The sequence below is a fragment of the Mus musculus genome, chromosome 2 (genome assembly GCF_000001635.26).
Source record: "Mus musculus strain C57BL/6J chromosome 2, GRCm38.p6 C57BL/6J".
Taxonomy (NCBI): Eukaryota; Metazoa; Chordata; class Mammalia; order Rodentia; family Muridae; genus Mus; species Mus musculus.
Genome location: NC_000068.7, coordinates 17,460,076 through 17,474,280, shown reverse-complemented (window position 1 = coordinate 17,474,280; position 14,205 = coordinate 17,460,076). Strand labels below are relative to the sequence as shown.

General features: G+C 38.0%; 1 protein-coding gene across 11 annotated transcripts in view; it reads left to right on the top strand.

Annotated features, from left to right (window-relative positions):
• Nebl (nebulette) overlaps window positions 1–14,205 on the top strand; it is a 392,277-nt gene that overhangs the window by 260,669 nt on the left and 117,403 nt on the right. For 9 of the 11 annotated variants that reach the window (XR_003953725.1, XR_003953726.1, NR_156124.1 and 6 more), the window contains 3 exons: window positions 11,425–11,614; window positions 13,736–13,823; window positions 13,925–13,996. The exons of the other annotated variants lie outside the window; for them this stretch is intronic. Coding sequence is in view for 6 of the 9 variants with exons in the window: in XM_006497556.4 (XP_006497619.1) it covers window positions 13,743–13,823; window positions 13,925–13,996 (153 nt within the window). In the remaining 3 variants the exon portion in view is untranslated. Of the gene's footprint in view, window positions 1–11,424; window positions 11,615–13,735; window positions 13,824–13,924; window positions 13,997–14,205 lie in introns of those variants that run through there. 11 annotated transcript variants of the gene reach the window in all.

The following is a 14,205-nucleotide window of genomic DNA, read 5'->3' as shown; positions in this document are numbered from 1 at the left end:
TGGGATAGGTAAAGATCCTTTCCCAATCTGTTGGTGGCCTTTTTGTCTTATTGACGGTGTCTTTTGCTTTGCAGAAGCTTTGCAATTTTATGAGGTCCCATTTATCGATTCTTGATCTTACAGCACAAGCCATTGCTGTTCTATTCAGGAATTTTTCCCCTGTACCCATATCTTCGAGGCTTTTCCCTACTTTCTCCTCTATACGTTTCAGTGTCTCTGGTTTTATGTGGAGTTCCTTAATCCACTTAGATTTGACCTTAGTACAAGGAGATAGAAATGGATCAATTCGCATTCTTCTACATGATAACAACCAGTTGTGCCAGCACCATTTGTTGAAAATGCTGTCTTTTTTCCACTGGATGGTTTTAGCTCCCTTGTCAAAGATCAAGTGACCATAGGTGTGTGGGTTCATCTCTTGGTCTTCAATTCTGTTCCATTGGTTTACTTGTCTGTCACTATACCAGTACCATGCAGTTTTGATCACAATTGCTCTGTAGTACAGTTTTAGGTCCGGCATGGTGATTCCACCAGAGGTTTTTTTATCCTTGAGAAGAGTTTTTGCTATCCTCGGTTTTTTGTTATTCCAGATGAATCTGCCGATTGCCCTTTCTAATTTGTTGAAGAATTGAGTTGGAATTTTGGTCGGGATTGCATTGAATCTGTAGATTGCTTTTGGCAAGATAGCCATTTTTATAATGTCGATCTTGCCAATCCATGAGCATGGGAGATCTTTCCATCTTCTGAGATCTTCTTTAATTTCTTTCTTTAGAGACTTGAACTTCTTATCATACAGATCTTTCACTTCCTTAGTTAGAGTCATGCTTCTGTTAGTTTTAATGTGTCTCTGTTTAGTTTCTGTTTCCAGGATCTGTTCATTGATGAGAGTGGGGTGTTGAAGTCTCCCACTATTATTGTTTATGGTGCAATGTGTGCTTTGTGCTTTACTAAAGTTTCTTTAATGAATGTGGCTGCCCTTGCATTTGGAGCATATATGTTCAGAATTGAGAGTTCCTCTTGGTAAATTTTACCTTTGATGAGTATTAAGTGTCCCTCCTTATCTTTTTTGATAACTTTAGGTTGAAAGTTGTTTTTATTCACTATTAGAATGGCCATTCCAGCTTGTTTATTGGGATCATTTGCTTGGAAAATTATTTTCCAACCTTTCACTGTGAGGTAGTGTCTGTCTTTGTCCCTGAGGTGGGTGTTCTCTATATAGCAAAATATTATGTCCTCTTTATGAAGCCAGTCTGTTAGTCTATGTCTTTTGGTTGGAGAATTGAGTCCATTGATATTAAGAGATATTAAGGAAAATTAATTGTTGCTTCCTGTTGTTTTTGTTGTTAGAGTTGGAATTCTGTTCATGTGGCTATCTTCCTTTATGTTTGTTGAAAGATTACATTCTTGCCTTTTCTAGAGCATAGTTTCCCTCCTTGTGTTGGAGTTTTCCATTTATTATCCATTGAAGGGCTGGATTTGTGGAAAGATATTGTGTAAATTTGGTTTTGTCATGTAATACCTTGGTTTCTCCATCTATGGTACTTGAGAGTTTGCTGGGTATAGTAGCCTGGGCTGGCATTTATTCTCTCTTAGTGTCTGTATGACATCTGCCCAGGATCTTCTGGCTTTCATAGTCTCTGGGGAGAAGTCAGGTTTAATTCTGATAGGTCTTCTTTATATCTTACTTGACTTTTTTCCCTTACTGCTTTTAATATTCTTTCTTTGTTTTGTGCATTTGTTGTTTTGATTATTAAGTGATGGGAGGAATGTCTTTTCTGGTCCAATCTATTTGGAGTTCTTTGGGTTTCTTGTATGTTCATTGGCATCTTTCTTTAGGTTAGGAAAGCTTTCTTCTATAATTTCATTGAAAATATTTACTGGTACTTTAAGTTGGAAATCTTCCTTCTCATCTATACCTATAATCCTTAGGTTTGGTCTTCTCATTGTGTCCTGGATATCCTAGATGTTTTCAGTTAGGATCTTTTTGAATTTGGCATTTTCTTTGGTTGTTGTGTCAATTCTTTCTTTGGAATCTTCTGCACATGAGATTCTCTTTTGTATTCTGTTGGCGATGTTGTATCTATGCATCTTTCCTAAGTTTTCTATCTCCAGATTGTCCCCCTTTGTGATTTCCATTTTTAGATCCTGGATGGTTTTGTTCGATTCCTTCACCTGTTTGGTTGTGTTTTCCTGTAATTCTTTCAGGGAGTTTTGTGTTTTCTCTTTAAGGGCTTCTACCTGTTTAGCTGTGTTCTCCTGTATTTCTTTTTTTTTTTTTAATTATTAGGTATTTTCCTCGTTTACATTTTCAATGCTATCCCAAAGGTCCCCCATACCCACCCCCCAACCCCCTACCCACCCACTCCCCCTTTTTGGCCCTGGCGTTCCCCTGTACTGGGGCATATAAAGTTTGCAAGTCCAATGGGCCTCTCTTTGCAGTGATGGCCAACTAGGCCATCTTTTGATACATATGCAGCTAAAGACAAGAGCTCCAGGGTACTGGTTAGTTCATATTGTTGTTCCACCTATAGGGTTGCAGTTCCCTTTAGCTCCTTGGGTAATTTCTCTAGCTCCTCCATTGGGGGCCGTGTGACCCATCCAATAGCTGACTGTGATCATCCACTTCTGTGTTTGCTAGGCCCCGGCATAGTCTCACAAGAGAGAGCTATAACTGGGTCCTTTCAGCGAAATCTTGCTAGTGTATGCAATGGCGTCAGCATTTGGAAGCTGATTATGGGATGGATCCCTGCATATGGCAATCACTAGATGGTCCATCCTTTCGTCACAGCTCCAAATTTTGTCTCTGTAACTCCTTCCATGGGTGTTTTGTTCCCATTTCTAAGAAAGGGTAAAGTGTCCACACTTTGGTCTTCGTTCTTCTTGAATTTCATGCATTTGGCAAGTTGTATCTTATATCTTGGGTAGCCTCAACATATACAAAAATATTGAAATTGTCCCATGCATCCTGTATTTCTTTACGGGAATTATTTATGTCTTTCTTAAAATCCTCTACCAGTATCGTGAGATATGATTTTAAATCAGAAGTTTGATTTTCCTGTGTGTTGGAGTATCTAGGACTTGTTTGCTGTGATGGGATTACTATGTTCTGATGATGTCAAGTAGTCTTGGTCTGTTTGTATGTTTCTTGCATTTGCCTTTTGCCATCAGGTAATCTCTGGTGTTAGATGTTCTTCCTGTTTCTGGCTAGAGTTTGTTCCTCCTGTGATTCTGTAAGTCTGTGTCAGCACTCCTTGCAGGCAAGCTCTCCTCTTGAAGATCAGTGAACAGAAGGCTGTGGAACAGCCCCACATCCTAGGTACAGATGTAGGCCCATAGGACCCTCTCCCAGCTGCTCTGCCACTTCTGTTGCCTATGTGCTACTGAGTGGGCCCACCGTAGAGAGTCACTTGAAAGAAAATCACAATCTCCCCTGAGTCCTGGGGCCAGAGCACTCCAATGTAGGCAAGCTGTCCCCTGGTAGGGAAGGTGCACAGAGGGCTGCAGAATAGTCCCAGCTCCTGGGTGCAGATGTACGCCCCTTGGCCCTTATAAACATATACACCTATAAATATTTAAGCTAAAATATTTTATTTTAACAAGACATTCACCATTATCATGTCCTGGAAAAGTAAGTAATGCTAAGTTAGTTGAATCTGTCAAGAAATGCATACAGAACTAGTTAAAAGAACTAGTATGCCTTCAAAAAAATCATAAAGTTCTTTGCACTCTATCCCAGAAAATTGAATTTTATAATATACTTTATCATGCTGTAGAAACTTCTACATTCTGGAGTTATCCACATTGATTGTTAGTCAGCTGACCTTATAAAATTTAATTTTGAGGCATGTATCATGTTCCATGTATTACAGGCTTGTTTCGTACTGTCTTCTTGAGTCTTCTGTCCTTCTGCTCTGCATGTAGAATCCTGGGTTACAGGTCTGTGGTCTACCTGGCTTTCTGGTCAGAACATCTTTTTAAAACATCTGGTGAAATTTGTTAAAAAATGTACATTGTTATACATTTTTTTAAAAGCCACAACTTCCTGGGTGTGCTGGTGCCCTTCTACCACCCCAGATGGGACTTGGGAAGCTGAGGACAATCCACCCACTAAGAGCCAATCTGGGCTACCCAGTGGAACTGTCTGTCAATATCCCAAACTAAGCCAACCCTGAGCAAACCAGCAAACCTATCCACTTAAGAGCACTCTGGGGTAAAACTATTCAGCTCTTTACTCTGTTCAGATGCATTCCCTAAGGACTTTCGATGAAAATAACATGTACAATGATTTTATATGCTAAAGTAATGTATCAAGTGCAGTCTTGCTCCAAAACCCAGGTAGTTATCTATCTATAGGCAAGATGTTGCATAGAAGTAGAGTACCCACCTACCATCCAAATCTATTATCATGATACACAACTTAATTTTTGTTTCACTGTGTGCCAAGGAAAAGAACGTTTCAGCTGACCTTACATCAATACAAAGCTTAAGCTCAGAGGTTCTTGGGGGTACAGTTGTGTTTTAAAAAGCATAAAAGTATTGAATAACATGCCATGGAAAACCCAAAAGTGGTTTCTGTGTGCCTTTAAAATGGTTAGATTTATAACAATTAGAAGGCAACATTTTAAAAATTATTTATACCTCTAAACAAGATTTTCATTTTTTATCCTACACTGCATTTTAAAAAGCTGCAAATTAAAGAATTATTTGTTTAGCATAGCTTCTACTACACAGCTATATTGGATTGAGCTCCTGCTAGCTGTCTAGCCTCCATACATCAGTGGAATTGTCACACTTTATTGTCCATTATACTTCTTAGTTCATGTATATCGGAGAGTACAGAGTGTAAGTCACTGCTATGACACTACTGTGGACAGACACTTGCTTTATTCCCAATTTTTAGGTGTTGTAACCCATTTAAAGAGAATTTAAGGGAACATCTGTATACAAAGGACAGACTCTGTTTGGATGCGGGGGACCCAATCTTTAAATTAGTTTCTGCTTGATTAGTTTGTGTATGCGAACTCTAACATGCATCTAAATTTTTTTATAAATGTACCAGTTACAAGCTTGGTTGATCTTAGTTTATCAACAGCAAAAATGCCATTTAAGCTATTTTGAAATCCTGTCCTTTAGATTGATTTCATCAACAGGGAAAGAGAAGAACAGAGAAGGGTTATAATTGTATACATTAAAATGCCCATTGTCAAATCTGGAAAATTGAATCATGTGCCCTGGTTCACATCTGTAATCCTTTCATACCTGTAACTCTAGCTTAAGGCAAGAGAATCACAAGTTTGCGGCCAATGAGAGTCATATTGAAAGTTCAAGGCTTCTTCTGTGTGACTGTGTGAGGCCATCAGAACATTAAAAAGAAAATTTTAAAAGGACCCTGGATGCAGCAGGAGGTGCTTTGAATATGTAAATCAACCTGTCCCCGGCACTGCAAGGGAAACAAAAACAAACAAAAAACCAAAAACCAAAAACCAAAAACCAAAAACCAACCAACCAACCAACCAACTGACCAAACAACTGACCAACCAACTAACCAACTGACCCTCCCCTCCCCAAACTACAAAACGTTAACTTTGGAAGAATGGCCTCTGGTTGATTGGCATTTCTTGGTCCACATGATGCTAGATGTTAATTTTGTTGTTAATTACTGTGATGTGGGGGTTGTCAGCTTAGCATGTGTGCATCCTTAGTCTGCCATTATGCTAATAAACTTGATGTCTCTTTAAGATCACAAGTGTTTTCTTATTGGAAAAATATAAACCCTAGGAGAGATGACGAATATTAAACATTCACCAGTCCACTAGTGTTTGGAAATATATTTCTCACTAAACCTGAAACTTTCTCCAGTTAGGCTTTGTCCAGATCAAGCGTCTTCATAATAGCTGCCCCTTTGCCATTGCTTCTAATTCTACAGACTTGTTCTCACAGATCACAGTGACCAAATTGTCTCTAGCCCACAAAGCATTATCTCTTTAAAATAACCATCAATAAAGACAATTCTTTGAAGTTGGAAATGGAAAGAAATGATAGAAAGAAATCAAAGTAGCAGAATGTTCACTGCTGTTCAGGCTAATAGGTTTTGCACACATTGAAGCAGTTAAGACCTGGGTTTGCATCTTTTATCGTGAGAATTTGGGTGAGTCACCATAGCCGCGTCCAGCATCCTCATCTGTGAAATGAATGCTGGGAGGATTAAATGGGATTTTATATACACTGACAGGGAAGAGGCTGTCTAAGTATTCTCCACTGCCCACTTCCATTTCCACATATAATTCATATTCTTCCAAGAATCTAGCAGTGCTGAGGTCAGAGCAAATACAAATTGATGCTAGCTGTGATTTTCTGAGATGCTGCTTTTAAAGTTGATGTTCTTCATTGCACACATGTGCATGTGCACACACACACATACACACACACATATACATATATATATATACACATATAGATCATATATATATGTGTGTGTATATATATATTCTAGCAGTCTTCAGCTATCCATTTGGTTGGCTCCATTAAGAGCACTTAGGTATGTCGTGAAAAACTGATGCCCATGGTTCAAGATCTTTTCTGTCAAGTATTGGAAACTTATAGGAAAGTCTCATCTCTGTGAAATACTTTGTTCTCTAAATGGAGATCTGCATCTCATCTTGTCTTGTGACTTTGCTTTGCAATGTGGCTTTAAAGTTTTAACTAGCTTTTTATTATTTGTTGAAAAATTGTATTTTAAAATTAGTCTTATGAATTAAAAGTGAATTCACTATTTGAATTTTTTGATATTTAGGTAGAGAATTAAAGAGTCAATATCTTGAATTTCTGGTATTTTAAATATCATTCTCACCAAAAATAAATTATGCAATTGCACCTTTATTGAATTTAATTAAAATTTCATTTAAAATTTAGTTCACTATAATGAAATTTTAAATGCTTGATAAAAACATATTTCTATACAGAGGACTCTGATTTTGATAGTTCTGGAAGCTAAAGTAAATTAGGTATCTTATTGCTTGCCTTTTAGAATGCCAAAATTATTAAAAAGGTTAATCTTAAATGCACTTTTTTAGATGAAGGCATATGCAATCAAACCGAAAAGTGGTTAAGAATGTCTAGTCTTATAGTGCTACTACAGCATCACTCAACATTGCTGCCATGGGTTAGTGTCATCTCTGAACACTTTAGTGTGTCTAGTCTGAATTAAGATGAGGTTAGATTTAGTCAATTTTGTTCATTGATTGAATAGATTAAGGTAGCACTTGGCTTACAAAAGACAATACACATGCACACACCCATATGAATGCCATATAACACTAGGGCACGAGAACAAACCTTTTCCTTATATATAAACATTTGTAGCAAACAATAGAATTTCAGAAAGAGAGAGAGAGAGAGAGAGAGAGAGAGAGCCAGTCTAAGTTAGACTAGTTTTTACCCTTCTGTGTTACTGATTACTTTATTTACTTATTTCTTGCTAAGTGCTTTGTTTTGTTTTTCAATACAGGATTTCTCTGTATAGCCCTGGATGTCCTGGAACTCAATCTGTAAACGAGTCTGACCTCAAACTCAGAGATCTGCCTGCCTCTGCCTCCCAAGTGATATGATTAAAGGTGCTAGCCACAACTGCTAGGCATTGTGACTATTACACAGTCTATATGGAAGGAGTAATTTCACTTGGCTAATGAGACTAAGAAGGGGTAAAAATTAAAAGTTCAAGGCACATAGGGAGAATAGATTTCTGAGGAGCTGCTGCTTCCACAGTTAGTTGACTGGGAATTATATTATTTATAAAAAGTTCATAGCTCACACTAGCTTAAGCTTTTATAATACATACATACATACATACATACATACATACATACATACATACGTAATACATATAATATCTGCATATACATAGATGATAGGATGAGTGATTTCTATACAGTGACCTCATGGAGCTCTCCCCTGAGGTCTCTGACTGCTGCTCTTTTCCTGTCCTTGCTCCTGTTGTAGGTGACAGTGTGATTCAACTCCCCGCCCCTCAACTCTGGCTTGTAGGTCTTTGCTCTCCGGATCCCTTCCCTCTACTGTACCACTTTGCTTAATTCTTGCTTACCTGCTCTTTCCTGGGATGGATCCAGTTTTTCCCTTGTTTCTGTGAAGTCACCTCACTCTGCACTCACATAACTTTCCTACCTCCTTTTCCTAGTTCACACTTCCTCCCAAAAGTGCTGCATCATCTAGTTTTCCCATGTTTGTGTAACATTGTTCTAACAGCTGATCTCAAAGTGCTTCCCTCAAGGCTGCCTCTCTGTTTTTGCATAGGAGGACTTCATCCTGTTTTCGAGGATTGATGTACAACGTCCTCCAGACCCAACATGAGGAACAGTTTCTTTTACATGAGTGACTATGGAATTATTTATTTTACTGTGCTTCCATAAAACTCAGAAGTCCTGTAAACAAACCGTGTTACAAACTAACTGGCATGCCATCTATTTCTGAGTGCGTTAAAGAATTGCCAACAGTGATTAAGCCTGTTCTCTCTCTCTCTCTCTGGCTCTGAATGGGGTGTTGACAGCCAACCAAGAGCTTCTTCAATAAATCCATTTTCATGTTCAAGTTTTTCCAGATGTGAGAAATAATTAAATCTTTGCATTTATTGGAGCCATTTTTGCTTTTCAGACAGGAACTGGCAGCTGGAGTGAATTAACTCTGCCTGAGTGTGTATATAGTGTTTGCGGTATGTGTGAATGTACATACACGCATGCATATAGCACTTGTCAATAATAAAACAAAGTTAGACTTGAAAACAACCCAAAATGAGAGGCTGGTTATGACAACTCATGCTAAGCATTGTCGTAGGGATGCTTCATAACTGAGAGCCCGCTCTCCACTGAGTCCCCTGTTCTTTATTGTTCTGCTAAATGTTAAAGAAATGAAAAGATTCATAACTGTTAAGTGATATATTTTTAAAAATATGTGATTCTTATAAAATACAAAATAAGTGCTTCTCAAATATTTCAGTAAATGAGGGGACTGGTAAGATGTTGCAGTTGGTTCAAAGTGAATGGCCTTCATAGATACATAAATAGGAAGGAATGCTGAAATGAATTTAAAACTGGATGCAGAGCCAATAATCAATTGTGTCCTCTAAGATATAATTTACACTCCTAAAGATTAGATTATTATCATTTTTTCAGCATGAAGAATTACAGCATAGCTTAAAGACAGTCAAAGGACAATATAGTTACAAAGAAGCATTTGATAAGATACTCAAATTTTTTATGTCAGTGTCAAAGTCTTTCACAACTATTCTATTTTTAAATTTATTTTATTTTATTTTTTATATATACACTATCCATTCCTTCACTGCTCCCCTCCAGGTCACCCTCTCCCACAGCCTTTCCTCCTTCCCCCTTCCTCTCCCATTCTCCTCTGAGCAGGGGCAACCCTTGGGTATCCCCCTACCCCAGCACATCAAATCTCTGCAAGGCTAGGTGCTTCCTCTCCCACTGAGGACAAACAAGGTAGCCCAGCTAGAACATATCCCACATACATGAAACAGCTTTTGGAATAGTCCCTTCTCTACTTGTTGAGGACCCACATGAAGACCAAACTGCTTATATGTGATATATGTGCGAAGAGGCCTAGGTCCAGCCTGTGTATGCTCTTTGGTTGGTAGTTCAGTCTAGACCCTGAGAGCCCCAAGGGTCCAGGTTGGTTGATTCTGTTGGTCTTCCTGTGGAGTTCTCATCCCCTTTGGGGCCCACAATCCTTCCTCCTATTCTTCTATAAAAGTCCACAAGCTCCATTCACTGTTTGGCTATTGGTGTCTGTATCTGAGTTAGCTCCTGTGTGGAGCCTCTCAGAGGACAGCATTTTTCTGTCTGAAAGCATAACAGAGTATCATTAATAGTGTCAGGGATTGGTCACAACCATTCTTAGTACATTCCACATAAAACTTTAGGAAAGGGATACATGCATGCATACATACATACATACATACATACATACGTGTTTGTACACACACACATTATACATACACATACACATACATATACATCTTCCTTTTTGTGTAGTAATCAAGATGTTTGATCCTGCCTGGCTCTCTGGCTCTGGTTAAAGGGTATATTCAGATAGTTAAAGCCATTGACTTCTTTTGTATGACTGTGAGGGCCCAATAAGAAAATGGGGTTTAAAGGCTTATATACCCCTTCATATTATATCTTCATATGGGAGAAAGTATTGAGTCAAGATGGAGGCAATTTTAGGGAAGAATAAATGATTTACTGGGGGAGGGGGTGGTGAGATATAGACTCAGAAAGACAACAGACTGAGACAAAGTTTGTTTCGGCTTTGGGTGTTTGGTTTCCTCTTCTTGGTTGATGAAATAACATGGTAGAAGCCCACTATGTTCGCTTTTGGTAGAAGCAGCCTTTGTGTAAATAAAGAATTTTCAAAGAAGAGCTCTTTCCAGATTCTGCTGATTCCCCAGTGTCTGTAATCTAAAGCATCCCATGGTCTGAGGCATCATATTTTCTGGTATCTCCCATCTCAGCTCAGAACTCAATTGTAATTTATGATAATACAACATTAAACTTACACTAGGATTTACGAAAAAGGATAGGTATTTTTGAAACGTAATAACTGCCCACTAAGGACCCTTTTCTAACAAATTCCCCAAGTCAGAGTTTATACCTATTGACAGAAAAGCTTGACTGATAAAATCAGGGCTTAAAAAATATAGAGGAAATTTGACATGACTTTTATACTATCTTCTTATGCAAATGAAAAGAAGACACACTAAATCAAAAGTAATGGTGTATGTGGCTTGCCAGAAAGTCCATTAAAGAGTTCACTCAGCAAGTTTTGAGGTGATTTTTTTCCTGCCAGGGTATGTGCTACTTACTACTGGATCTCCTTATCCTGGTGTAGAACCAGCATAACAACATCAGTGTGTACTAAGCAGGCATCAGTGTGTACTAAGCAGTTCCTATCACACTGTTTTGCAAAGGAAGCAAATAGTTCACTGTTCTTAGCCTTCTGTTTGTCCTCTCTGAAGGAAAGCATTCTAAGTGAGGGTTTGTGATGGTTGTCAGCACTGGGGCCCAACAGAAGGCCTTGCATAGAAGCAAGCAAACTTGGTAATAAGCCAGCTGTGTTCCTAGCCATCTTTTTATGTTTATTTAAGACATGGTCTTGCTAAGTTGTCCAGGTTGGGATGAAGCTCTCTCTGTAGCTTGGGCTGGGCTTGAAGTTGTGATTGCTTTGCTCCCATCTCCTAAATTGGCTGGAAATGCAAGCTTTAAAGATTTTAGTAATGTGACTTTAAAATTCTGATTCTGACCTCTTAAAAGAAAAAATATGTTCATATTATGTGTGGTGTTTGGTGTGTCTTTGAAACTTTTGTGCATTAAAGGTTAACTGATTATTTTATTGCAGCCCAGCGAAGAACCATTAAGAACTCACAGCAAGATTGAAGATGAGAAGAAATCCTGCTTAAGCCTCAGGCACGCCATTCACTATGGAAACAGACATCACCCAAAGCAACATGAGCATTGTCATCTGAAGTGGAAGCTAAGAGGTTCATCTTGGACAGCGTTGGGATATTTTTTCCTATGTACTTCTGAAGGTTTGCAAGAAAAGTTTTTAGAAATTATTCCTCCGTAGAAAGCATTTCCTTCCTGAAGGTAGCACAGAGGAGCCTCTACAGAAGCAAAAGACAGCCTTAGGGAGAGGACATGAGGGAAACTTATAGATTGCAAATTCTCCTTACAGGACAAGTTTATAACAAACGAAAAGAATTCCAGTAGACGTGAGGGACGACATGGCTGTTATCTCAAAGTTTCCCAATTTAGCATTCCGGGGACAGTTCCTTTCTGGCATTTTGCTGGTTAAGTGGGGTCTGTGATACCCTTAATTTGACCTCTATTCAAAACTGTTTAATGAGAAAGCCAGCAAATCATGAAGAAGTTAGTCAGACGTAACAATGTTTTCCTAAGTCACATTTCACAGAGGGCACTGGATGCCATTAAGAGACAATAGTAGGCAGAATAGATGTGGAAACAGGAGGCAGACAGGATTCTTCTTTTAGAAGGGAAAGATTTAGTAAGTTGGGTAGGGCTTTTGATTGACGGTCATCACAGGTCTCTGCATGTGTCACTGTGGTGTGTAACACTCATCCTGACAACTATAGAAATTTCTTTATAGGTTTCTTGAAGAGATTTGTTTTAGGTCATTGTTTTTTGCCTTATCAACCTTTTTTTGTGGTACAGTTTTGCCTTTTGGAAAAGCATGTGAGAAACAGTATGGTTTTTGATGGATGTTCAGAATTCGAATGACTTATTAGATAAGGCTGGGGCATTTTTCTTTTAAAAACTGATAAGGACGTGTACAGAGATAGATATTCAATAGTTAAGACTATATAAAATGTAACATGAAACTAGCTCCACAACTTCAGAATCACTATTCTACCTTCATAGATGTTCAATGGGATATATAGACATTAGATCTTCTTAACTTCAGGGTGTTTTTTTAAATTAAAAATATTTTACAAGTTATTAAAAATAAATTGAAAACAAGATGATATCAAAATATATTTGGCTATGTAGGAATGAAGTATTATTTTGGATAAAGCTCTATTTTATGTAATTAATTTAATTAGTCACCATGGGGTGTTTTTCTAACACTGATCACTGATATGCAATACTTTTATAAAAAGCAATTTTACCTTAAAATTTAAACAGCCAAATTAACACATCAGGAATGAGAGATTCTTAGAATTGCTTAAATCGACAATAAAGGATTTATTTAGAAGAGTTTTCTTAATTATTGAACTAGTAAGATAGTCTACACAACAAATATGGTAATGTAATTTCTTAGTTTTCCAAGTGTGGGATACAGTGAGACTATAAAAGATACTAGTGAGTTAGTGAAAATTCACACAATGACAAAAATGCAGAGCATAATTATTTCCAATGCAGCGATGTTTCCTGAAGTCTTAAATAATATATCAACATATATTAACTTCAACTTCTCATGTTTAATGATGTTTACGATTAATATGGTACAGTATTCCCTAATTTGAGATTAGCAGTTGTAATTAACTCAGAATAGATTCTTTGAAGTGGTTCAAAGGGCTTTTTGTAATAAATTATTAGCCTCTAATCAGCTAATATGAAGTGAGTAGTTTTGGGGGATGTGAGAAGTACACTAAAACCTCATAAAACATTTAATTTAAGTTAATGAAATAAATTTGTATGGTACGGAGTCTCTATATGGAAACAGAATGACTGACATTCCAGAGGAGGCTTTATTTAGACCAAGTTGAGATATCTTTGGGATAAAGGCTTTAGGCCGGTGCTATCTTAGGTGTTATAGCTGAGTAGATTTCTAGAATTGTCAAGTCCCTTTAAAACAATTTTTAAAATTAATTGATTAATTGATTTAAAATTCATTAGTAGAAGATAAAAAAAAACCATTTTGTCTTGGGTTTCCTATGCTATCCTAAGAATGTTGATTTTAAGTTTGTAAAGTTGAGCTTTGACTTAGGAGAGAGTTTTCACTTGTGAGGCTGGGCCTGGCAGACCCTGAGGCTCCTGGGTGTTCACTGACACACCATTGAGATAAGGAGTGACATGAGCCAGGGATAAAGTCTGGCAAGCCTTTGCTTCCAGTGCCCCAGAGACTTGGTAGCTCACGGGTGTGGTAGTTCCTGAGAAGACACAGTTTGAAAGCATTAATATCTTCATAGGGTAAAGATGAAGGTACCTGTATCCGGGGATGTAAAAGAGGAAACTGAGGAGGAAAATGTGGAGCAGGAAGAAAACCAGGAAGCCAAGGTGAGCAAGAAAGAACTCACTTAAGCACAGAACTCTGTCCTTTAACAGATAAGGGAAAATCAGACCTTCTCCCTCCCTCTTTCTTTTTAATTTTCACATAGGTGTCTCTGAAACCTGTTATTGAAGACCTCAGCATGGAACTGGCCAGAAAGTGCACCGAGCTCATTAGTGACGTAAGTGGCTTTAAAGACTTTTATCTTATTTGCTTCCTTTACGTGGAATGGCTGTGTTGTAGAGTCATGGGGCTGGAGAGAAAACTCCCGAGGTTACCAGTTAGAGCACTGTCATTTTCTAGATCATAGAACTAAGTCCAGACATGTTAGGTGATTTCACCAAGGTCATATAGACAGTGATTGTCTAATGGAATAATTGTCCTCATTCC